General features: G+C 39.4%; 2 protein-coding genes across 12 annotated transcripts in view; one reads left to right on the top strand and one right to left on the bottom strand.

Moving 5' to 3' along the window:
* Positions 1-18,626, top strand: part of PHC3 (polyhomeotic homolog 3) — a 33,460-nt gene extending 14,834 nt beyond the window's left edge. For 5 of the 10 annotated variants that reach the window (XM_075506855.1, XM_075506858.1, XM_075506857.1 and 2 more), the window contains 6 exons: positions 229-482; positions 1,324-1,480; positions 5,657-5,771; positions 7,160-7,310; positions 7,402-7,633; positions 12,063-18,626. In XM_075506855.1, the coding sequence (XP_075362970.1) occupies positions 229-482; positions 1,324-1,480; positions 5,657-5,771; positions 7,160-7,310; positions 7,402-7,633; positions 12,063-12,217 (1,064 nt within the window). In that variant the 3' untranslated portion in view covers positions 12,218-18,626. Of the gene's footprint in view, positions 1-228; positions 483-1,323; positions 1,481-5,656; positions 5,772-7,159; positions 7,311-7,378; positions 7,634-7,789; positions 8,033-12,062 lie in introns of those variants that run through there. The other 5 variants (XR_012776399.1, XR_012776402.1, XR_012776401.1 and 2 more) reach the window with 5 other exon arrangements.
* Positions 18,627-20,523: 1,897 nt separating this feature from the next.
* GPR160 (G protein-coupled receptor 160) lies at positions 20,524-24,865 on the bottom strand. Of its 2 annotated transcripts, none has more exons than XM_075506861.1 (2): positions 24,238-24,865; positions 20,524-22,962 (listed from the first exon to the last, which is right to left on the bottom strand). In XM_075506861.1, exon 2 carries the CDS (start codon positions 22,906-22,908, stop codon positions 21,886-21,888), a length of 1,023 nt encoding a protein of 340 aa, XP_075362976.1. In that variant the 5' UTR covers positions 22,909-22,962; positions 24,238-24,865; the 3' UTR covers positions 20,524-21,885. The 2 variants fall into 2 exon arrangements, with proteins under 2 accessions (XP_075362976.1, XP_075362977.1); XM_075506862.1 differs by having other exon boundaries at positions 24,640-24,865.
* Between the last annotated feature and the right edge of the window lie 1,118 nt (positions 24,866-25,983).

The raw sequence follows: 25,983 nt of genomic DNA, 5'->3' as shown, positions 1-25,983 counted from the left end.
TACTGAATAAAGGAAAATGTTTACATGAGAATTGTTCATTTGTGGAATAGTCTGTCAAGGAAAACCATCTTGTTTGGAAGGTATAATCTGTAAACCGTAGGGAAAAGCCTGTGTTACAGGATGATGGGTGCAAAGATGGGTGTGTTTATCACCTCTTATTTCTAGAACTCCGAGAGAACGGTTGGACATAAGTGATGAAAACATAACATACTTTTTTTTTTTTTTCAGAACATGGGGGACTACCTTCAGCGACATCGTCAGTCAGTGCCTCAGTAATTAAATCTCCATCTGATCCTTCACATGCCTCTATTCCACCACCACCTCTTTTGCTACCAGCAGCAACAACAAGGAGCAACAGCACATCAATGCCCAATAGCATTCCTAGCCTAGAAAATAAACCTCCACAGGCTATTGTTAAACCACAGATCCTGACCCATGTTATTGAAGGCTTTGTGATTCAGGAGGGATTAGAGCCGTTCCCTGTAAGTGTAAAAGTTCCTATGAATTTTTTACTACTAATTTTTGAAACAAACTGTTTTTAAGGATGATGTTATTTGTGACTATTTAGATCTTGATCATTTTTCAGATGTTGGTTTTGACCTTTTTTCCACTGATTGGTAACCTGTTTCTTACAGCATTCAGTATACTTGTATATTGTTTGCATTGTCTTGTGTATATAATCAGAAGCCATGCTACTTTTTGGCTTGCCAGTATCACTGGATGACAAGGTACTAAATGAAAACAGAGAGACAGTGAGTAGACAGGCTATATCTGGAGATAACTACAGAGAGTGATTTTAGGCTACCATTTGCAATAACTTTGTTTTCCGTTTGTCTGTCTCCTAGATATTTCAATTTAAGTAATACCTTAATTTAAACCTCTGAGATGAGTCTGTGTTAAAATTCTAAAATGTTAAAATTTTGTTGTTTAAAGCGCTGGCAAGCCCCTTACTGAGCTTGGTGTGATTAGTAGCGTGTCTGGTAAGAATTACTGTTGAAAATTTTAAATCCACAAATGGACAGTTTAAAACCTATGAGCCTGCCTTATTAACTAATTTAAAGTATCTCTCATTTTCCCATTCCTTCATTTCTCTAGATAGAATGAGTTTCTTCCCTTGTTGAATGTAATTGCAAACTCTGCAGAGCAGGAGTGAGTCTTTGTTTGAGAAATGGCATTTAGAGCTTTGGAACTATATAATAATGATTCATTGATACGGAATAGAAACTGTGATTCTAGTCTCAGTTACAATTGCTAAGTCGCAAATACTATTTTCAATTATTCATTGTTCAGTTAATCACTGTTGCTTTGCTTTTATTGCAATAGGTAAGTCGTTCATCTTTGCTGGTAGAACAGCCTGCAGAAAAAAGATTGCTAGTGGAGGGTCAAATCATGAGTGTTGTGTGTGTTGAATCAGACTTGCAGAATACAAAACATGCAGACAACTCATCGGACACAGAGATAGAGGATATGATTGCAGAAGGTTTGTAGTTTTTGTTTAAATATCCATTTTTTTCCCCCTTCAGTTCTGTATGTATTACAGAATCCCATCCCATCTGTACTTCTGGAATCTTTCTCCCGTCTTTACAATATCTCTAATATAAACTATTTTCAAATGTTTTTTACTAGCTACACATCATAACAGCAGTTGCTGTAGATGCACACAAATGTCAAGAAACTACGCACTTGTCCTGCTTAGAATACAGTGGTCTCCAGCAGAACTCATGAGCTAAACTGAGTTTCCCCATGCAGCATCCGGCATAATCATCATCATGGGTTCTTTAGAACTCAGCAATGAACTGTTTTGGATGTGTTACACCACTATTACTGTTCAAGCCCAAATGTAGGTAGCCTCACGAGTGTTATGAAATGGAAATTAAACCACGGCCTGGCCCAGAAAAGCCAAGTTATTCTTTAACTCATGTTTTTGTATAAATTCATCCAAGATTTGAAAGTCCAGAATTTTTCAGCCACCTCTGGTTTTTCTCTTCCACAGCTTGAGCAATTGCACAGGAGCTGTTTTTGGTGATCTGTTTAAATTTGTCTTAATGCAACTCTTTGTTTCACTCTCTTAAAATAGTTATTTTCGCTCTTTCATATCAAAACTGTAGTGAGCAGGGTAGGAAGGGACAAATGCAGTGCCTGCTACTGCCGCAGGTCTGCATCGGGGAAGTGGCTGGAAAAAGTTAGGACAGCATGTCCTGAGCAGTAGCAAGTGTCACCATAGCTGTGCTTCAACTACTTCCCACTCCAGGCATTGTAAATTGTCACTGAATTAAAACAGTCCATCCCCTGATCTCTTTTCAAGATAGCAACACCAATGGCAGTTCGTTAGTTACTGTGGTTTCTGCCTTGGTGAATGGTGCTGAAGTGCAATAGGGAAGTTGGCTGCATCCATTGTGTATCTCAGCAAACAAATTAGCTCAAAATTCAGTCTTTTAGATTATTGGTTCTGATACATTATTTTTTTACCACAATGATTTATATCTATTACTGCTTATAAGTGTATTAGGTCAGACCCAAGTCAAGGATTGCAAAGGTAAAAAGCTTGCTTTAGAAAGCATTCTGAATTCAAGAATATTTGTTGGTAGTAAAGTCAAGTAAACATGGTTGGAATTTTTGCTTAAGGCTGATTTACTTTACCACTCAGGCAATTATGTGTATCTGCTTAAAATTAAGAGTATATTTTTACCTGTAGCACTGATTTTTAGTAGGAGCTGGTTTAGCTTGGACGCACGTCACTGAAAGGAAATATTGATGGGTTGCAGTCCTCCTACACGTTGATATAACATCTGTGCAAAGAAGTCAGAAACTGTGGAAACAGTGCCTGAAAATGAAACATAGATTCAGGATTTCCGAGAAACATAGAACAGGGTTTCCTAAATTATGGCTGATTATATGATTGTATTTACTAGTATATCTCAGTATAGTCCAGAGCCCTTCTTCATTTTGCAGTAACAGCTTAGTTTAGGCAGTGGCAGATATTTCAAGTGCTTTGCTTTGTAACTGTACCTTTCTTTTGATTACGTTGTAATTAAGTTGTCTACATAGAAAAATGAAGAAACAATTTTTACAGAGTCCATTTTTTAAATATATTACACAACATTCTACTGTAAAATAATTTGAGGCTCATACCTTATTCTTCACAAACCTTCACATAGGCATGGCAGACTAAATTTTAGAAGGCAAGCATCTGGCATATTAATAGTGGAGGGCTGCAGTGTGACTGGAAGTTTTCTAAACCTTTGTTTCATTTAATTTAAAATTGCTGTTACTTTTTTGGTATCGTCTCCCAGTGAGGGCTTCCATTTAACCAGTTCTTTGAGAGGGAAGTCCAGTGACATGAAAGCATCAAGCACAAGAGGCTTGGGAAAAAAAAAGTAATCTGGTAAATTGTATGGCTTGTTTGACATTTTTTTGGTTATTTTACAGCTCAGTGGAGTTATACTACTTTTCTACGCACAAAATGAGACTTGTAAATCTCTTAGCTCATGACTGCGCTTAGTAAATTGCTATTAAATAAGCTGGCTTTCTTGATCAAGAGTACAGTTTTTTTTAATACCTTGTTTCACCCAATATACTTCAAACAAAAGAAATTTTTTGCTGTCTGGTGTATCTTCTAGAATATTTGAAGCTCTCTTTGCAATAGTTATTTTGCCCTTAATTTGTTACAGTAGATCTTAATTCAGTTTTCAGTAGCATTCCCTAAGAACTTTTCAGTATTAACACTATGTTGTTTCTCAGATTTCAAACAGCTTGTCTGTTGTTTTATGGAATTATTCAAACATTCATGGTTTTGTTTTTAGTTATTGTTCCTGACAACTGGTATTAGGTTTATGTACACAATTTGCAACTACTCATTAGATGAGCTAGTAGGAAACATCCAGCATTGACACACATCCACATATGCAGAAGTTGAGTAAAGGAGATTTTCTGGTACTAACCCAGGGTATGATTGCATGTATGGTAGAAACACCTGATGTGCAAAAGAAAAGGCTCTTAGCATCAATCTTTGCTTCACTCTATTGTCACTTTTTTCCACGTAGCATGACCTGGATTGGGAGTGAGGGTTTTTTTGTTTTTTAGAGAGTGAGTGATTTATTTGAAGGATGCATCTCTGGTATTTAACTTCAGTTGCAAGGTTGGTCAGATTTGGTATGTTTCCAATTTCCAGTTCTTACTTCCTGTGTGACACCAACTTACTAAGTTGGAGACTTGCAACATGGTAATTTTCTGTCCAGCACTGCTAGAGGATTTGCTGTCTTCAGTTACGTCTTTGAGTCCTGATACATCAGATATTTTATTCAAATACCCTTTTCAGTATTTTCAGCTCTTTGCTGCACTAGTGCTTTTTTGTTACCTTGTCAGTACAATAGTTAGTGTTAGCAAGCAGTTTAGTGAGTTAACATCGCTGTAACAGACTGTTACAAATTCATAGTTAAAATCTTTCAATTAAACTTTGATACCTGCATTTGCATTAGCTGGCATCAGAGCTTAACAAAGAGTTTAGAACAAAAAGTTAGTTTGCAATTTTTGCAACTAATTATGTAAAATTATAAGTACAAACACAGAAGGTGAAGAGCAAGAGGCAAAGTATATGAAACAATGACTCAGGTGTATTAGAAATGTGGGAGAAATGTATGTTTGTTTAGTCGTCTGAATTTTTGAACAATGTATTTTGTCCATGATTGCAGCCATGTGGCATGCTATTCTTTTACTTAACGTGAATGAACACAAAAATGTTACATTTCAGTTTGTGCCAGTTTCACTCCTTCACTCCTTATGATGCATTTCACAGATGGTGCATGGGGATAAGGGTTCCTTTTTTTTTCCATGCCAGAAGTCGAGTTGGTTTGCAGATATAGTGGCATTATTCTAAACTATGTACAAACCATGCTTTACATGTGAAATATGCTTCCAGCAGAAGAGAGCATAGACATTCAGCATGTGACGTGTATGTTGTCTTGTTGGCTGGTTCTGCCTTCTTTTGGGCTTTTCTACTTTTTCTTTCACTGATGCTTCTCTCAGCTGGTGTTTCAGTTCTTCACAAGGAGCAGGAAAAGTGCCTCCTCATCCCACCATAACAAAAATACTCTGTAACAGTAGACTGTAAATCGGTAGATGGTATAATCCTTTTCTTTCTTCTATGCAGCTTATCTTTTTCATAGATAAGATTCAATGTTTTACTTGCTTTCACAAGTCCCTTTGGTTGTAGCAGTTGCTTATTCAAAGAAAGTATTTTAAAAGGTTAATGCATTATGTCATTGCAGGAGAGCTTGAATTTAGACCGTGGAATGCCCGGTTCTCTTAATGGACTCTTTATAAGCAATTTATGAGGACTGTAACGCTTCTTTTTAATTGTTTGCTATGTTTGAGGGCATACTTACTCATGGATGGCTTGAAATTTAACAAAAAAGCTGATTAAGTTCATTGAAATAACTTAATTGAAGGTTCAGTAAGGTTCTGTTTGCTCAAGATCTTTTCTATAGAGTGTGAAATCTATGACTTGCTTAGTTTTGCATAATTTTCTATTAATCAAAGTATTTAATGAAATGTGTTAGATATTTGAAAATCTTCTACCTGCCTGCTTGAGAGGGGAATTTGAACGTAATTTTGTGTCATTAAAACTGACTTCTTTATGCCTCACTCCTTTCTTTAGAGGGACTGGATGAAATTGAAAATGATCTTCTGAAGTGTGAGTTTTGTGGAAAAATGGGATATTCTGATAAGTTTCTACGGTCAAAAAGATTCTGCTCCACATCCTGTGCCAAAAGGTACTCTGACTAGTTACTGCTTATCATTATCTGGTTAATGGAATAGCATGCAAATAGTACCTGATGTTGAAAAATAAAGAAACAGTAAAACATGACTGCTTTCTACCTGAATTTGCAGAGTATATGGGTACAAACGACTATGGTAGATTATACTATATTTCAAGAAGATAGACAAGGGGAATTACAGTGAAATTGTGGACCTCTTTCCAGAGGGTGCCATGAATGCTGTTGGGCTTATGGGAGGGTGATGGGTATCATGGAAGAGAAATCCATTAAGGGTTACTAAGTGTTTGGAAATTGGTGTAGAGGTTCATGGGCCACAAATCATTATATAATTCTCATATTCCTATTGTCTTTCCCTTGATGCTGGGCCATGTCAGAGAAAGAATGCTGGGCTAGGTGGGCTTTCTTACAGTTTTGTGTGATGCTAGAGAAAAAAACCCACTGAATTTATCTTGGCATAATTGGAATGCTGCATAGACAAAAAACATTCTTAAAAGTTTTTAGTAACAGTGTAAAAATTCTTTATTTGCCTATATTAAAATAGAAATATTCATAAACATAAATAATTTAGTGTTTTCTAAAGCTTCTCCTTTCTTGAAAATAAGTGATGCCATTTGCTTGTACATGGTTGGCAGAGGAAAGCAGCTGGTTTCTGTTTCTCTTTGGGCTTAGTATGCTGCTTTTGTTTTGGTTAAGAGAGGAAGTCAACATCTGAATGTAAAATCTTCCATCATTACAGCTGGAAAATTGGTATTTAATACCAGATGGTTTAGAAATGGGGAATAGTTTCCCATTTCTAATCACCACTTAGATCTTTTTTTGCATCAGTGTGCCTAGAGACCACCTTTCTCTTATGTCTGCTACTTTTTTAATCCCCCGTGTAAGGCATTCCCATTTTAAGTAGTGGGAATGTATACTTTTGATTTGGTACTTGTTGGGACACTACCAGCGAAATAATCTTAAGAAGGGGTTTGGCCCCTTAATGTTAAGATGGGATTTTTTGCCTCCATCCTCCTTTGACTGGGTATCAGCTAGGTAGAGAAAACAGAGGCAAAAGATATAATGTTACTTTGGGCTTTTAGTGGACATTTTAGAGAAGCAGGATTGGACTATGTAATAAAGTGCAAAGGTATTTCTATCATGGAAAATTTTTAAGAATGGGAAGAACGGACATCTTCCAGGGATGATCAAGATGTATTTGATCTTGCATCAAGACAAGGGGTTTGAGTAAATGGCCTATGAGATACCTTTCTCTTATATTTTTGTGACACCTGTTGTTGTCTTTGATTAGGCAGCATTTCTGTAGACTACCATGTAATTGTTGCTTGATTGAATGCAGTCCAAAAAACTATTAGTGCATTATTGAATATATCTTACTTCTTCAGGCACAGCCTTAGTTGCACTAAGAAATTTGGGCTGTTTACATCAGACAAGACCAGTCGCTGGAATCGGAAATCAGATAGCCAAAGTCTTGGGCGACGCGGGCGTCGACCGAGTGGCCCTGATGGGGCATCACGAGATCATTTTCTTAGACAGGTCTGTGGAATATTTGCTTAAAACTATGGCATTGTTTTGGGAATTACAAATAAAATATAATACTGTAGTGTATTTGTACTACATTTTCCAGCTTCCAATTACTTATCCATCTGCAGAAGAAGATATGGCTTCTCATGAAGATGCTGTTCCAGCTGCCATGACCACCCGTCTGCGAAGACAGAGTGAAAGAGAGAGAGAACGTGAACTTAGGGAACTAAGAATTAGGAAAATGCCAGAGAGCATTGACTTGTTACCAGTGGTGCAAGCTGACCCATCAGTATGGACTGTTGATGAAGTTTGGGCCTTCATACATTCTTTGCCTGGTATGTGCAATAACTTGTTCCATTTTTTTTAACAGTAAAACTCCTTGCTTTTAGCATTGGTGTGATGAGGAGGTGGTGTGGTTACAGCACTAGTGTACTCACTAGTTGGTGATAGAAACTGGAATGTGATTTGTTTCCTCTTGCTTGTTCCTTCAGCACAAATCCCATGTTGATAGAACTAGTCCCACTTCTGCTGTTGCATCCCAGCTGATGGAGATTAGAGCTGTTCCTCCCTTCAGTCTGACTTCTCTCAAGAGGTCAGTAGAGAGATCAGACACACGTCCTCCCTTTTACATTTGTCTTCTCTTCCCTCCTTCCTTGCTGCTTATGCAGTAGAAGAAGCAAGAGGGGAGTTCTTTGCCGTTATACAACTGAAAAATTTGAAAGACCTGTCCTGATGTAAGTCATGAAAAAAGAATAAGCGACTTTCTTCTATAAAGCTAAACTTTGTTTTGCATAGCTTTGCTCAGTAGCTGAAATGCAGAGAACTTCTCCATATAGACTCTGCATACTGGTAGACACAGTCTGTTCTCAGAAAAAAATAATCTTGTTCCTCCTTACTTACAAACCTTTTCCTTAGCTCAATATTCACAGTTACCTTTATTATCATCTTCAGGTTATTTGACACTTACTTATCATTTCCTAACTATCATAAGCATTAAAGTTTCACTCCCCTGTCTTTCCCAAGGATGCCATTCTATCTGATCAAATACTGTAATCTTTCAGGTAACAAGGCAGGTCTCCATAATAGCAGTCGTACAAGAACTTTTGTTGCTTACCCATGTAACTCACATGTCAAAACATTGAAACCCAGGTTAAGTTTGTTCCTAATTTTCTAGTTTAGAAATGCGAAACCATTTTTCTGTGTATCCCGTTAGGCTAATAACCTGTAAGGAATCTATCTTCATTGCGAAGTCATGCACATGGGTTTTGACAGTTAATTTTTTATAAAGTAGGTCAGGCAAAGAATTGAGTAAGGGATGTCTTAAACCAGCAAAAGTCATCCTGGAAGTACCTCTCTTCTGATGGTTTATAAATTGCAATTAAGTTACATTAACTGCTTCTGGGAACCTGCAGTGATGTCTGTAAAAACAAGCAAAGCTCCTTAGGTTTCAGACACGGTCATTCATGTTTCTGTACTTTAGCTGTGTTACTGGAATATGGCTATATTGGCTGCTGTTTTGAGTTACCATTTTTATAGATTTGAGGCTCTAGTTAATTCAATAACTTACTGATCCTAGGTTCTGCAAAAGAATAAACTATAGTTACTGTCCTAGAAAACTTAAAGTACCACATAACACAATTCACTTGCAAGTATGAAAACAAAAATATTGTTCTTCAAATGTGGTTTCTGTTTTGAAACCAGAACTTGTAGACTATTTCACCAGCTGCTGGATCTGGGGTTTTTTGTATTCTGTGAACAAGGTAATCTTTGATTTTAAACAAACTTTATATTTGTCTGCATTTAATGAAAATTTATTATAATTACTCTTTTCCATCCATATTAAGGCCTAGTTTCTCAAATACTTTTTAAAAAAGCTCAATAGGTATTTAAAATTATATTCACAACCTGCCAGAATTTTCATTGTTACATAGCTACATTCATATTTTTTGGCAATTTTGGGTTTTATTCTGTTCAATATATTCTCAAGCCAGTCTCTTGAAAAAATATTTTTTCATATGCTGTCAGAGTTGAGTAATACAAGAAATAATATAATTGACTTTCATTATCCTATTTTGTGATAGATACTTGGTGCAGTCCATGCAGACCATCTGCCATGTTGTAGGAGATGGTGATTTGTCAGCTTTTCATAAACGTTAGGGACATCTGTTTTGATTTACAGCTTTCTGCATAGAGCCTGTAGCTGAGATCTAACTGTGGAGTCAAGTGTCCTTGTCAAGCTTTTCCTAAACTCCTCTGGAGTCTTTTGGAGAAATGACGATTGTAGGACACTTCTACTGTTACTTATTTCTTCTGTGGGGAAGAGACAGCAACAGTTTAAGTCCCAGCAGAGTTGTTCCTCCTTTCTTTCTTCAGTTGCAAGATTGATGGTCTTTTACCCGCTTCCCATCCATTTTTTAGCTAAGTTACTGCACAACAACCAATTGCGAAAGTGCTTAAGAATACCCAAATGTGCTTGGATGAGGGAACTGAAATACATCCAACTTTCATCCTTTGCTTTTCCAAAATGACTTTGAGAAAAGGTATTTTAGGAAAAGTTGCATGGAAATGCTTCATGTCCTGCTTAAAGAAAAAAGCCTGCAACAACAACCAATTATCTATTTTAATAGCACAACTTCTGTTCCTAAATGCAAAAACCTCTCAGATTCTTTGTAAATGCTGTGGTCTGACAATCACTGTGTTCAGGTCTCAAGTCAGATATACAGTGATACCTTTCACAGAAATACTTACTTAGTACTTGACTTACAGACATTTTATCTGTTATCAACACATAAATAAGAACCTTTATGATGATGTTAGAGCTGTTAAATCCTCCTGAGAATGGTCAGTTATCTTAAGATTTGTCTTCACATTACTGGCAGCATTATCTTCACTTCGTAGCTGGAATTGGCAGCACCATTCCAGGAGCTCTGTGACAACTCTGGGCTCCTGAAGAATGTTCTCTTATTGACTGTGGTACAGTTTGTAGCTGGGCTGCACTAGTGCATCACTGTACCAGAAATATTAAAAGTAAATGTTATGGAATACATACAATCAATAAAACATTTTAATGGCGTTAGTGGCTATATTAAATACTGTTTGTGACAAACTAATCTGTTTTTTTTTCTCCAAATGATACCACTCTGATTTCTTGTTACAATAAATAATGCCCAAGAACTGGGCATTTATCATGTATTAAAGCTGCTTTGTTTTACATGGTATGCAAATAGTCCTTAGTCTTGATTAAAAGTTAGCCAGCTGCTACAGAGTAACCGTTTTACTTTTGGGATTGCGGTTTATAGAGTTGTAACCTAAACTACAGAGGCTTAGCCTGAAACCAGAGGCTACAATAAAATTCCATAAGACAACCTTTCTCTTTGCAAATTTGCAAAAAAAAAGGGCTTTATTCTTTGTGAAAAGCTAACCTTTTCCGACCTTGAATGTTACAACCACTGCACAGTGATAATCCAAATGAATTCAGGTTTGGATGTCGATACTTCCTTCCACAATTCCTTTCTATTTGTCTCTTACACATTTGTAAATCCATCAGGAAATTAGATTATCAATTTGTTATAGAATTTAAATATGAACACATGAGAAGACATGAAGTTAGTCAGTTGCTCTCATCTGGGGTGGGAAAGGAGTTCTTCAGAGTATTTTTATATCTCTGTAATAGTATACCTTTAGAAAAGAGGAAAATATAAAAAATGCCAAAAAATAGGCTTAATGGAGGAATAATTAAAATCAGGAGTGGAACGTGGAGCACAAATTAAAATGTGTCTGAAAGGCTCCAAGAGAGGCGGAGAGACCACTGGATTGAGAACACAAACATATTAAAAACAGGAAAAACGTGGCTATGGGGAAAGAAGCTTCAAATAAACAACTGACAATGAGTGCTGTTATTCACGTTGTTAGAAGACAGTTGTCCATATAACAGAGCTGCCATACAGCCAGGCATAACTGACCGTTTCTGCTTAACAGATGTCCAGAGCATCTTTTGAGGAACCTTTTGTTTCCACAGTGGTCTTCAGTGGAAGGGGGTCCACAGTTACTTGGGGCAGTCCAACCCATGAAGAGTCCCCTTTCTTATGTTGTAGGCCTCAGTAACCTGAGACCATGTTATTTCATGTTCAGAAAAAGAGTTTATCATTAAAAAAAAAAAATCCAACTAGTTTAATATTGCACTTGTGAAGTGACTTACTGCTGTGTATAGAATATTCACTCAGGTAACTGATGATAAATGTCTTCATGAGACAGTTATGCTAAAGCCCATAAATCAACTTTCTGTTTACCTAACGCAGTGGTGGTAACAGATGGAATTAACACCTTTTGGAAATTGTAGCTAAGTGAATTTTCTCATTGAGTTGTACATAGCAGTAGAATATGCATATCTTTTTATTGATGGAAAGAACCCACTTGAATTATGCTCTTACTTGATTGCTATTTCAGTGGTATTTTGCCAGTCTCTTCCAATTGTGAGATCATGGCGATTGTTCCTCTTGATGAAATGAGAAGGCTGTCTTTGCTAGGACTTGAAATTTCCAATGAGTAATTCTCCAGTAGTTACAGTGTAATTAGAAGCTGTAGTAAAAATTATCTCAGAAGTTGCCATCGTAATATTGAACTCTTGCATATGCTTTAGGTTCCACAAGCTAAAGGGGCAAGCATTGGAAACTGTGTAGCTGAAAAGCTCTAGCATGGACAGAGTCATTGCATCTAAGAATGCAAATTTCTAACCCAGTAATTCTTTTTGCTGTTGCCTTGTAGGTTGTCAAGATATTGCAGATGAATTTAGAGCACAAGAAATTGATGGACAAGCTCTCCTCTTGTTGAAGGAGGATCACCTTATGAGTGCAATGAATATTAAGCTTGGACCTGCATTGAAAATCTGTGCACGTATCAATTCATTGAAAGAATCCTAGGGGGTGAACATGGAGGTTTAAACAACAGTTTCTCAGTGACAGAATTGACAGTAATATGCCAACATCTTCACTGTGGCATGAGTGTTACTGTGATGTTTTGTTAAATATATGGGGTTTTCCCCACACAAAGACTTAAAAATGTCCCTTTGATTATACCAGGTATTCCTCTGTAGTTTCCAGCAATTAATAGGTTCATGGTAAAGCCTGAGTAATACTTTGAGTTGAAGTGGGAGTTCATGGAAGAACATGAAGTGAAATATGCTGTGATAGGTTAAATATTCCCCAACATGTACTTTATCTTATAAGTTTAAAATTAACACCCCAGCACCCACCCCAATCTAAACACCATTTAAATCGTGTTGCTGTATTCTGAATGATTTTCCCCACATACAGCAGTTTTTTGGACTGAAATAACAGAAGTGTCCACAGACCCTGTGGAAGCACTAATAACAGTAAAATGCTATGCATTTAGTTGTGCTCTCTGAGTTTCTTTTAGTCTTGAGCAAAGTGTTTGTAAGGGGTAGGTTGGCAGCCTGTTTTCCTTGTGTAGGCTTACCCTCGTCTCTGCCACTGTAGTATTTTCTTGAAGTCTGGAAATACTATAAACCATGTAGACATCTCATCAAAATCCTCCTCATCAGGCTACTGAAATGCAATGGCACGACACTCTTGCCAGAGGTAACTGAAGCACATGTTACTTTACTCTTTGTATGCTGCTATGCACTAAGAGGGCATTAAGTTGTTAGGTTTGTAGTTTCGCATGCTGCTAGTTAAACTAGACCAGCAGTTCTCAAATGGGGGTTCAGAGTGGATCCTGAGAAGGTATGAGAACACTCAGGGTCAGGTTCCCAAATGCCTAGGCGTGAGGAGCTGAAAACTGCAGCCAGAACTAGCTCATGTTGAGACAAGTGTACTTTAAAGACTGGAGGTAGAGAAGGGATAGCATAGCTCAGATGCTCTTTCTTGATACCTCTTCTAACTTGTCTTTCCCTGTAGTGCATTCCCATTGCCTCACTGGAAGCTTCCAAGCACCTTTTATTTGTCCCCTGGCTAGCGTGAGCTGGGCTTGCAGTAGTCTGAGGAAGGAGCACGGTGAGTTGCTCAGTGAGGTCCTTTCAGAGCTCAGTGTAGGAGTAGCTGCTGCTGCAGTGAGGGAGCCTGGAGCTGCGGGTGGGCAGGAGGAGTGCCACCACTAGGCAACTCTGGGAGAAATCCATAGGGGCCCTGCTTTGTCCCTCTGGTAGGAGATTTTTGACTTCAATGCTGCAGACCCAGGCGGTGGGATTTTAGTCTCCTTCCGTCTTCCCTCTTTCGCACTCCATGCGGAACAAAGATGTGTTTCCCCAGTTACTGACACTCTCAAAAGCTGCTTGGGCCCTGAGGCAGCAGCGCCTTCTCGGCCTTTGCTTCCCCATCACCTGTGTACGGATGTTCGTGGATGTATTTTGTACCTTCTGTTCCCTCCCTTTTGCAGCTCTGCTCCCCTTATGTACAGACCTAGATCCCTAAGCTCTTGTATAGGGAAAGAAGGGTACGTGTGCTGATGGAGTCGTCATGTATATTTGAATTAAATATGTGTATGTGTCGGCAAATAATGTATTTTGTATTTTATGCAAATTAATGCATAATATATGATTGTGTAGGGAGATATTCAGGGGGACCCTAAAGTATTCCTGAAAAGAAGAGGAACTGATCTAAAGTTTGAGAACTGCTGACCTAGATCAAAAGGAGTCAATGCGCATACACTGGCTGAAACGAAGGTTTATGACAGGTAGATTAATATGTATATTATTTAACTGATGACCTTAAAGAGTAAATTGGAATTACAGAAGAATCTGTGCTTCATTTTCCTTTAATTAGACTATTGCTTTTTTTCTATTAACAGACTTTCTACCATTATCTTCCAGAGATAATATTAGAATCATTGTTTTTCATTACAACTGTTTGAGCTTACTAATTGCAGATGTTACTAATATTTTTATTAACCACTGAAGCTCCAAGTTAGGACAACCCATTGCTGTTACGTGCTAGTATGCAGTGAGAGCCCTTATCCAAATGGCACCAAAGGCTTTAGAGAATTAATTGATGTCTGGGTTTATTTTGGAGGGAAGTTGCTAAGCACTTTCTAATTTGTTTTTTTCTGTCTTCAGTTACTGTTGTCAAATAAACTTCTTAGTTGAAGGTTCAACGTTTGGCAATGTTCATTTGAAAGATATTCAAATGATGGAGACAGTAGGTTCCCATTTGTAGCATTTCTGTAAGATACACTGTGTAGCATATCTGTAACATAAGTTCTAAAGGATGCATTCTGTTTTGATGAGCTAATTGAAGACTAAAGATATCTTAGATATTTATCCTTTGGCTTTTGTCTTAAAGTTTTATTATTTTTATACGAAAATTTCACTGGCTAATTTTTAATCTGTCTTCTGATTGTACTGTTCTTTGGCAATGTAAAAAGTAGGTATATGTAAATGTGATTTGATAATGGCTTAAGGCATATTTGAAAATGTGGACTTATGTTATGAGTCTTATTTAGACCTGCAGTTACTCACAGTGTTGTTACATGCATGAGAATTTCACAGTTCTTTTAATTTTGCTTTATTAGACAGCTTTCAGGAGAACTTCTACAGCTAGTGTTTATATACGACTCTCGGACATAATCACTGACAGATGCCAGGAGCTCAGAGCAGACCTGACTAATGCACGTCTGTTCTGGTTCTTCTGGTACACTACATTTTCTGTGGTTTTGGGAGAGCCACAGATAGTGAGTTATGCTTTAAACATTCATGAATGCAGCAACTAAGAATGTGGGCCTTATGCATATTGAAAGTTTTTTCTCCTTCACTGATTCTGGCATTAAGTAGGAACTTAAAAGCAGAGACAGCTATACTAACCTATACCGATAGAAATGCACATGTATTGGAGTGTTTGCCAGTATAGCTGTGTCAGTAAAATCAATTAAAAAAAAAAATCACACCTGTACATGAAAGTAGGCTGGAAAACTTCCAAGTGCAACTAAAGTCTACTTCAAAGTCTTTGAATTTACTCAAAAAAGCAATATAATACTTAGAGTAATATTCCTCCAGAACCATTTTGCATACCAATCGCTTGTTTCTGTTTGGATCAGTGAGGTTTTCCCAGGCTTATACTACCATTTTCCATGGCTTTCCCCACAAATTAAGCTAGACCCTCTTGCAAAAGAGGAAGTATTACAGATTTTAATTGACTGCTTTTTAATACTTGCTCCCACTGGATGTATCTACAAGAAATCCTTTTCATTATCTTTATTTCCTGGGGTTTTGTATTCTATATTCAGACTGCTGCTGTTGTGGGCTACATCTCACGGTAATCCCTGCAATAGTTCAATCCCTATAGAAAGGAATACAGGACGCTGTAGGATCTTAGCTCAAAAGGGAGATATGTTGGATGGCTTTTTCCCTTCCTTTTTCTCCGCTGGTCTCCATCCTGCCCTACTCTTTAATGCAAACTGCAGCATTAGCTCAAGGCAAAATCCTCTTGCAGAGCACTGGCCTGAACGTGACTGTCAAGATTTCTTCTAATAGAATTATAACTATTACACTTGTCTCAGCTTCAGAGTTTATTTGGGGTTTTAAAGAAATGCACCTGAATGGTCAAAACAGGTGTGCAGACTCCCTTGCTTAATCTGGCTCGTATCACTCAGCAACCCTGCTTTGCAGCTGAAACAGAGAACTCCAGCAAGGAAGCTCAGCCACCTCCACTGACAAAAGTGCTCTGGGAGCTCTAGGCTGCTCCTTGTTCAAAAACAAGCATTGCAAATGAATTGCTACTTCTCCCAGCCAACCCCTACTGCCTCACATTTGGCACACTCGTAAGACTTTATCACCTTGCTTATATAGAGAATGAAAAATAACCATTTTGTCAAGTTAAACTGTCAGTTGGCTTGGATCACCAGTGAATGTTTGAAGGGTTTTTAAACAGACTGTGTTGTAAATCCATTCTTTACCCATGAATCCATCTTCATTTTTTTCCAGAAATGGAAGTTCTTGATGGAGGGTAAAAGCTTTGCTAGATTTGTGTCAATGAGGTATCTCGAATAGAAGGTTCATGTCCTGCAAGCATCCATTTCCTCATTCTTTGCTGTGAAAGCATTTTTTTCCCCCTTAACTTCTTTTTGGGCAAATCACAAGTGGGAATCCAGCCTTTTGGATAGAACAGATGGAGTCCATCATAACTGCAGATGTGGCAGCAAGAGGAAAGAAATGGGATAAAAATAAGTATTTGAGCAGGTTTACGATAGCTTTTGGACCACTTTATCTCGATCTTAGCTGTAAGGAAACGTTCAGGTATAAAACCGTTTCTTAAGTGTAGCTTGAACGCAAGTTTATGTAGTGAGACTTTGCTGGGTGTAGTGTGCCGCTGCCTGGCATACCAGTTAAAACTCATGCCTCCTTCAGATGACTGCTCTCATTTTAGTATCACAATGTCAGTGCAGAAACTTACAGCTCAATAGCCTAAGAAATTTGTTACACGTTGACAAATGTATAGTTCTAAGTGATCAAAGAATTCAGTGACAGCTGTACTGTGAATCTTGGTTTTGCAAATAATTAGACATCCACATAATTTATAACATGAGCAGTTCTTCTGATTTGTATTGAGACTATTCATATTAAAATTAAGCATGTGTATAAAAGCTTGCAGGGTTATTTTCTTACCAGTATTGCATAGAGATTTCCTGTTAGCATATATTTAGATATATAGCTGTCACTCACTAGCCAGACTTTTACTCATCAATTGTTCTAGGCTGCAGATAATGGCTCTGCAAAAGAATCAATCTAGGATACTTTTTTTTTAATGTTCAGCCAAATTAGTTTATTAGAGATGGAGAGAATCTTAACATTTTGAAGTGTTTTGTTTTAAATGTACTGTTTCTGTTGGATGCTGAGTGGAACAGGTATGAACAGAGCTATAAATGCAAAATTTCAAAATAAGGTGTTAATAATTGCTCATAGTGAATTAATTTGTAAGTCACTCTTGCACGGTGAGCTGTAGTTTGAGAGGAAATATTGTGAGGAGAAAGAAATTTAAACTCATTTAATGCTTAGTTCATTTAAGCTAAGCCTAAAGTAAGTTCATTTTAAAGGAATTTGCCTTTAGCCATGAGAATTAATTTGGACCCTATCTATTCTAGGTAGTTATATCCACTGGATAGCTTTGCAAATAGTGACATTTTAAAAAAGGGATGGTAATTATGACACAGATAAGTGCCTGCTGTGTAGATGCTATGTCTACTTTCTTTGCAGAAAGCTGTCCCTAATGTAGTCGAAGAGCTGATGGACAGCCTGTACCCTGCAGTCACAGCCTGGGACATAGACTGAATACAAAAGCAGTTAGCACACATTACCCTAATCCATATGAGTCAGGCTGATTTGTTTTTACCATCTTCCTAACTTCGGAGGAGCTTTGTCACGTGCCATTTCCTTCTCCATATAGATTTCTAAATGTGCTTCTTGCCCTGTTGGGTGTCAGCGGTGCTGGCTGGAGTGTTTTGAGTCCTGCTTGTCCCCTGGGTCTCACGGTCAGCACTTCCATGTGTATTCAAGGCCCCCATCCTCAGCTGCTGTGTAGGTTTGTGTAACCTCTACATTAAAACTGATACACACCTGCTCATTCACTTGAAGGTTGTGCCTATTATCTACTGATCTCTTATAGCTAAGTGGAGGGAAAAAACAATTCAGAGATGTGAACATGCTTGTAATTGAAGGCACGTAGTAAGCTTATAGTCTAGCTTTTGTAACCGTTGATCTAACTTTTCCAAAGCACAGGTCTGGGAGTCAGTGTTACAAATAGATGTCAAGTTAAAGAAATTTAAACTTCCAGCATGTATTAGCTTCCTGCTGAATTATCCAAAGTGACTGTGTACAGTAAGGAGCTAGAAAAAGGAGATCTAAAGCAATTTTTTCCATCTAGAAAGAATTATAGTTTGAGCACAATTGTACATTCCTAGAATAGCGATCATGAATACCATTTTAAGTGCAATACATAACACTTAAGGAGCGTTTTAATTGTGCGTAAAAAGCACTGTATTGTGACGTAGGGTTGTTGAAAGGCTGATAGTATTGTTCATAAGTACTAAATCAGGGTATCCTTGCTGATTACAGGATTAGGCTAGAAGCACAAATATAATTGAGTCATGAGGCACATCTGCGTTGTGGGTGAAGTCCAGTCAACCTGTGGGAAGACTCCTGTTGTCCTCCACTACCTGGCCAGCGCATTGGCAGCCGGGATTGTTGCCATCCTCTGGCAGCTTTTTGCAAAGTCAGTATTTGAAAGAACAATGACATATTCTGCACACCCAACTTCCTTTTTACGTAGTTCTTGTGCTACAGTGTTAGCAAACCAGTACTGATCAGGAAGATGCGTGTAAAGAATGAAGTGTTACCGAGTGCCAAATACTTCTATTTAGGAGTTGAACACACATAGAATATCTCATTAAAATCAAAGTTGATTTTTAAGGGATTCTTTATATGAGAGGAAAGTACAGAAGTTTCTCATAAAGGGTTAACACTTTAGCTGCTGTAACCATTAATATCAAATAATCCTATAAGAATTAAAGGCGGTAAAGTATTTGAATGCTATAAGGCCATTAGTTGCTGGCACAGCACAAGAGGTACAGAGGAGATCCAGCAGTGGTTGTCTGTAGTTCTTATCATTTCAGATATTACCACCTTCCTAGCATAGCTTCTCTCCTCTTTCTGTCTGGCAGCGAAACTGTAATCCTGTTCTGCCATCTCGAATGGTTTATGGTTCTGTGGCTGGACTGAAGGTTCCGTGTTAGGACTTCCCGGGAGCACCAGATAAAAGAAAATGCACAGAGGAAAAGACTTAGTTGTCAGTGGAATAAAGATCACTTCACAGCTGGTCTCTCCCTCCATAAAAAGTCAAGGATAAAAGTGGGCTTACAAAGAGAGCTACTATTAATATGTTTTAAAATAGTTACTTAGCAGGCTGAGAGGCCACAGCTGGATGCTGTGTGAAGACCTGTAGTGCTGCTATTACCTACCCGGTGGGTGCAGCAACAGCCTGTGAGGTTGATGCTCTTTGGCACTTTTCCTCAAAGAGTACGGAAGAACGAATTTGGTAGTAATACAGGGATGTAAGGTCAGTACATTAATATTTGCTTTGGCTGCATGTTGTGGCTTCCCTGTAAAAAAATAAGATGTTAAAAACTTAACATGGCTTTAGAAGCACTGCAGCAACTATGTCACATTCTGCCACATCAGGATAGAGGGGGTTGTGTAAACTTTAATTAGGGGCTGAGAAGCTGAAGCACACTGATAAATAAAATACGTCAGCAGCCTTACCCAACTTCTTGCAGTTCCAGTTCTGTATATGTTAATGAATCAGAAGGGCGAGACTAACCACACAAAACAGAAGCATGTGAAATGTATGTGCTTGAAAGTACCTTTGCCTTCATCTGGTGTTAAATGAATTTTAAACTAGGAATTGTCCCTTGCCTGCCTCGTCTGTAGGGATTAGTTACTTCATGATCTTCTGAAATGCCTGGTGCATTACTGTATTTGAGATATTTGCTGGTTTTTAAATGGAACTAGGTTTTGTAGATATTTTGTCAACCCCATTTCAGTGGGTGTCCAGTTTATATAAAACCTGAAGAAATGCTGTGTCAAAAAAAATGTGTTAGACACCGTTTATCCTATAGCATCTCAAGTGCTAAATAACAGCAATTAAAATTTGAGAGAGCAGGGAGTGATTACTTAAGGTTGTTTTTCAAGTTAACATTGTATGCGCTTTCCTACTTTTAACGTGGAAATAGAATTTCCTCCAAATACATTTTTTCCAGCATAAAGGATGAAATAATTTGTGGTGCCAAACACTTCCAATTATCTCGCTAAGCATTGCCTCCTCTTATTGCACTAGTTTTAAAATTCAGTTTTTGATCACTTACTGTCCTTTTGATGGCCTTTTAAACAGATTTTCCCTAAACCATTTTCTACTGCTTAAAAATACTCATGTCCTTTTGATCACATCACTGAAACCTCAAATTTACCACAGACTGTGGGTGAAAGCACTATGTGGGGTGAAGTAATAAAGCAGAATGATAACTGGGCTTTGATATATTGCAGAAATCTAATATATGATTGAGACGTGATTGTGTATTCTTATGGAGTGATATACTAGAATATTCTTTTATAAGAAATTTTAGCCCACGAAGCATTAAATTCTGCAATTAAATCTATGTCTATAATTGATAGATAATAATGTAAATTATAACCCAAAAATTAAATTTTACAGTTGAAGAGCACACAGTGAACTATGTAAAAATATGATCTTCACTTTGTGAATCATTTTTTAAAAAGCACTTTCCTATTACCAACTAGCATGTGAATGACTTTTAGATTCTCTCATTTGTTACGATCTGTAGAAGTGAAATTTCTTTAATCTGTCTGTTAATGGGTAAATTCATCATACAAATGCTGAAACAAAGCACCTTATACTATGCTGCTTAAACTTGCTTGTAATTGCACCTTTTGTTATCTGCAGATTTTTCTTAATGAGTATTCTTGTGTGATATCATTGTTCCCTGTGGGTCTGGATGAACGATTAACCAACCTACAGCATCATTTACTTATATAGTTTCTATTTCAATACAACATTGTATTGTGAGTTCAGTGCTTCAGAAATAAATGCTACTTCCTTTGTCTGCTTTGTGTATCATTTATTTCTCTTCTACAAAATTAAATCAAGACCTTCATAAAACTGTCAGAATTTTAAAATTAAGAGAGTATTTTTGCTAGAAGCCTGACAAATTCTTCCCCTCCTGAAGTGTAGTCCCACTTCAAATTTAACTATTTTAATTTTAAAGTAATTTTGGCTTCAAAATAAATCACATTTTAATTTAAGCCATTCTTTAACCTTGGGCATGTATTTACATATAGTAACTAACCTTATTGCTTATTGCTCTGACTGTAATAATTTAATTTTTAAGATGTACATATATACATTAGAGGAGCGGTAGCAAAGAAATAATGAAACATCACCACCTTTCCTGTAGTTGTGGAAGTTGCATTTCTTGCACTATTTTTGTACAAAGTTTGTATTTTGTTGTAGCCTTACATTAACTGAAACAATTTATTTCTCATGAAACAGACAATAACCCTTAACTGAAATCAAACTGACAAAAAGTCACACTTGAACAAGAAAATACACTTCAAAAATCACAGAAGTTGTTTGAACCTTTGACAGTAGGTTAACGCGTGTACATATATGTTAAAAGGGCTCCAGTTTAGAAGAAGACTTTATTGCATTTTGTACTATAAAACCTGAGATCATTCCATTTAAAGCAAGTGTAAAATTCTAGTAATAAATGTAAGGTTTAACTGGAAACTTGTTTTTTATAAGTAGTGGTCTTTTCTTAAACCCGTACTGTCAAGTTAAATTCTCTGAACTGGCGGTGCTTACTGCCCACTGGAACCTGGTGTGGAAGCACGCAGTGTCCCACGCCCTTGAGCGATACCCGTTACAGTATTGGGGGATGTTGGACTTTCTTCCATGGGTTGTAGCTCTGGAGATGTTTCCTTGTATTATCTGTAAGGACGCGGTCACAGAACGTCAGAGTACATGCTTCTGTTGCGCAGCACTGATTTGCAGTCTTTTCAGTCAGCAGCTCATTAACAGATTACAATTACTGTGTTACCTGGCTTATCAGCTGGCTCTGTATTTTCATTGTTAAATGGCAGAAAGCAGAATTTCCAGCTGACAAATGGATCTGTAGACCACATCTCCTCTGTCAATTCAACATCGTGACATCGACACCAGTATGCTACTGCGATGAGAAAGCTGTTGATGAAGTACAGCCAGGGGACGTTCATCTCCATGTAGGCTGGAATCCGAGCACCAAGAAACAAAATGATAATTTGAAGAAGAACAAAAGGTGCCCAAGTGCCAAGAAAAGAGACGAGGAGTCTGGTCAGGAGCTGCCGCTTAAAGCAAGTGCCATTGTTGTTAGACACATAGGAGAACATCAGAACAGGCTGACCAGCAAAGGAAACCACCTTGACAGACAGCAGCATGGTTAGAACTTCCTTCCGACAAGCCAGGAGAGCTGTGCCTATGAGCAGCACCATGGTACATGAGATTGAGTAGCTCTGCGCGCTGGCATAGAGAGGACACTGATATGGAGAAAAACGGTTCTGAATTTCTAGTTCTTCATAGATAGTGGGAACTTTCAGAACACGAAAAAACCCTGAAATCCATATAACCACCACAGCAAATACATAAAATAATCTTTGACCTCTTCTAGGAAATTGAGAGGTTTGGGCTATAGTCATGTAATAATCCAGACCAGCCACAAAAAATACTGGGTAATGCAAAATACCATAGGTACGAGAAATTATCTGAGTGAACAGGCAAATGTGGTACTTGGTAAATCGCACACCCCAGAGTGCAAAGTCCTCAAAATAGAAAATGAAAGATATACTCATCAGCAGTGTGAAATCAAGAAGTGCCAGTGAAACACAGAAGTATCCCATAAAACTAACTTTCACATTTTTTTGCTTAACTTGCAACATGAAGAAATCAAGGAACACTTTGCCGAGCATAATCAGGAACAACATGCAGCTGATTTCAAGAGGTTGGTTGACCTGGGTGTAGTGGTACTGACCAGAACAATTTTCACAGAGTATGGCAGCCATCCTCCAAGGGTGAGAACCAGCAAAGTAAGTATCACAGGGCACAGTGCTTCATATCTGAAAAGAAAAAAAGTGTATAAAAATTTATTTCTGGGTACCTCTACCAATTAGTTAATTCTCCATCACAGCAACTACCAAATTTACATCTGAATTTTCCAGGCTCCTTAATTAAGAGTAAATACCTTCACTAACACATAATTAAATTGTCAAGAAGTGTCTAAATTTTATGTTCTTCGAATTACATTCTTGAGAGTTAAAAGGTCAACATAGACCAAAGTTACTTTTCCAGCTACTGTCCTAAGGAAAGGTTTAGGAACCAAGGTTGACTGTGTTCCTTTCCTTTAGGAAGCATGGGGGTCTTTCTGTCCAGCTGGGCAGAGGGATGGACGACTCAGAGCTCCTACATATTTTGAAGAAATTACACAACGACATAGGACAGAAATCATACAAGGCACAGCAGATGTTACAGTATGGCCTCACAGTTCATTATGCTCATAGAATCTATATGGAATTGAGACTGCAGAAATATCCTGAAAGCAGAAAAAGGATCAACCCAACTCATCCTCTTTCGGTGCTAAAATCCTAGAACTCTGAGGCAATCCAAAGCACACACGCTTCATTAGTTAATTGGGCTTTTTTTGTTCATCCTTTAGCAATGTAAGTACTACAATGATAGACACCTCAGAACAGCTGTTTTTCCCCTTGGACTTCCGTAAGTTTCCTTATGATAACTCTTTCCCGTGTGTTAATTCCTAAGGAAAATTAATACAGGATGGCTTCGTGTATGTCAGCAAGCCATATTAGACAAAGCTGTACATGCTTTCTTCTCCCTTTCCTACAGAAGCAGGATGGTGTCCAGCATTCTCAGCGACAGCAGAGAAAAGCTGAGAAGCCAAGGCAGCTGTAAAAGGGAATTGCCTCTTAGGATCTCTGTTAACAGTGATTCACTCATATTTAAATAGACACCTACATTTTTATTACTAGCTCGCCAGAGTCAGTGAACATTTGAGTTGGTGTCTCCCAAAAAGCAGAATGAGAGGAACAACCAGAAGTACTTGGCAGTACAACTTGAGATGTAGCCACTAGCTATCACTGAACTCGGTTACAAGCCTACCTGGCTGCTTCACTAGTCATCGGTACAAGTACATTTCATCCTCTAAAACTGAATACATTTTACAGTACAACTTAAAATAGCCTTCTGTGTGTATCTTGTCTTCATATGCTGGATGCTGCGTTTGTGTATGCAGAAAAGAGGAAACCTGCACGCAAAACAGGGTCATACTATGTAAGTGATCGCTCGAATCCATTTGTATTATTATAATGCAGAATCACCTGTACACAGGTTAGGCCTTTCGTCTGCTGTGCAAAAGACCCGGGCAGAGCAGCAGAAGCGTTGTTAATACGGCTGCTGGAACCGCGCTCATCCTGCGGGCGCAGAGGGGACTTGTGTCTGCTGTCCTGGCGCACACGCTGTTCCCGACACCCTTCTGCCGGCAGCCGAGGGCTGTCAGCGCCTCCACGTCCCTCGTCCCCGTCCACGGGCGGCCCTCGGCCCTCCCCACTTCGGCGGGTTTCTGTTCGTCTCTGCAGAGCCCCGGCCCCCCGCCGGGCTGAGGGAGGCGGCGGCCGGGGCGGAGTGGGGGGGGGGGGGGGCTCTGAGGGGACGCGCGGGCTGGGAGCGGCTCCCGCGGTGGGTTCCCGCCCGGGCCGGCCCCTCCTCGCCCAGGCACCCACCTGCTGCAGCTGCCGCCCCTCCACGCTCCTCCTCGGCGTCTGCTGCGGGGACCTTCCCCGGCCTCCCGCGCCGCGCCGCCGCGGCGGCCACCTCAGGCGGCGGCCATCTCCGCCCTCCCCATCGCACGGGGACCCGGGCGGGGTGGGGAAGCGAAGGGCAGGGCTCGGCTCGCCGCCCGGGTGGGGTGGGGCCGGGCCTGGCCTGCCCTGCCCGCCCCGCCCCGAGCCGAGCTAGTCCGGCTGCTCGGCGCCCGCCAGTTTCCCGCCGACCGCGGGGCGCCTCAGCGCGTATCTCCAGCCGGAACGGCCCCTTCCTCACGGCGGTAAGGGGCTCATGTTGAGGGAAAAACAACTGCTTTGAGGAAAAGCGTTAAATACGTTGTGTTTAATCCCTCCGTGCACACACGCCCGCTGTGGCTGAAGGAAGTGAAACGGCTCTGGGCCCGGGAGGTGAACGCCTGTCGTTACCTTGAGCAGCGAGGGCAGAGCAGAGCAGCGTTGGTGGGGCCGCTGAAATCGCTACATACGTGGCGGATGCATAAACATTTTCCGTTCTAAATGCGTGACACGTGTGTGGAAAAAGGGCAGTGGGGCGATGGCGGGGCGCTGGGGGCGGTTCAGCGGTGTTGGTGAGAGCCCGGGCCCTCAGGGCTGGGGAGCCGTCGCCCTCGGTGCTCGATGGCAGTGGTGTGCTGCCTGGCAGCAACCGCAAGACACTGCGTTACGGAGCCCTGCGTTCACACACTGGGTGTTTACCCACCCACGTTGGCTTTGGGACTTAGCCCCGTTGGTAAATTGTCACCAGTTGCTCACACACAGAGTTAGGCACAACGAGCGGGGATGCTGATCCTCTCCCAGAGATGTCCCTGAAAGTACCCAGCGGACTTCGGAAAAACTAATTTCTGTTTCTTTACTGGTCTCACAGCTGGAAGAACTCGGCGCAGATCTCCTGTCCCCATCCACGGAGCCCCCCGTGGGGAAGTGCATGGCTTACTTTGGGGCATGATCGCACGTGAAATGCCCTGGATTTGTAGGCTTCCACATGGACGTTAACCTTCCCATACTGAATGCAGTATGCTTCTAAATACGTGACAAATCCCCTTTTTGCAGCCTACCTCTACCTTTATCATTGATTAAACCATCAAATAAATCTCAATATTGCAGAATTCAGCCAATGGTGTATTTGCAACACAGTTCAAATTTTTAACATCATGTAATGGTTTTATAGAACACTTCTAGTTTTGAAATACAACACAAAATTGTGCAACCCCTCAGTACTGTATACTTACTCTCTTTCACAGAGGAACTCCGTATTTGACTGGCAACTACCTTCTGGTAATGATA

The sequence above is a fragment of the Mycteria americana genome, chromosome 7 (assembly GCF_035582795.1).
Source record: "Mycteria americana isolate JAX WOST 10 ecotype Jacksonville Zoo and Gardens chromosome 7, USCA_MyAme_1.0, whole genome shotgun sequence".
In the NCBI taxonomy this organism is placed as follows: domain Eukaryota; kingdom Metazoa; phylum Chordata; class Aves; order Ciconiiformes; family Ciconiidae; genus Mycteria; species Mycteria americana.
Note: the sequence above shows the minus strand (reverse complement) of the source record. Positions and strands in the feature narration are given on the sequence as shown.

What these genes read in the sequence shown, in the direction of transcription:
- GPR160 (XM_075506861.1), bottom strand. Translation starts at nt 22,908, where the DNA reads ATGGCTGCCATACTCTGTGAAAATTGTTCTGGTCAGTACCACTACACC.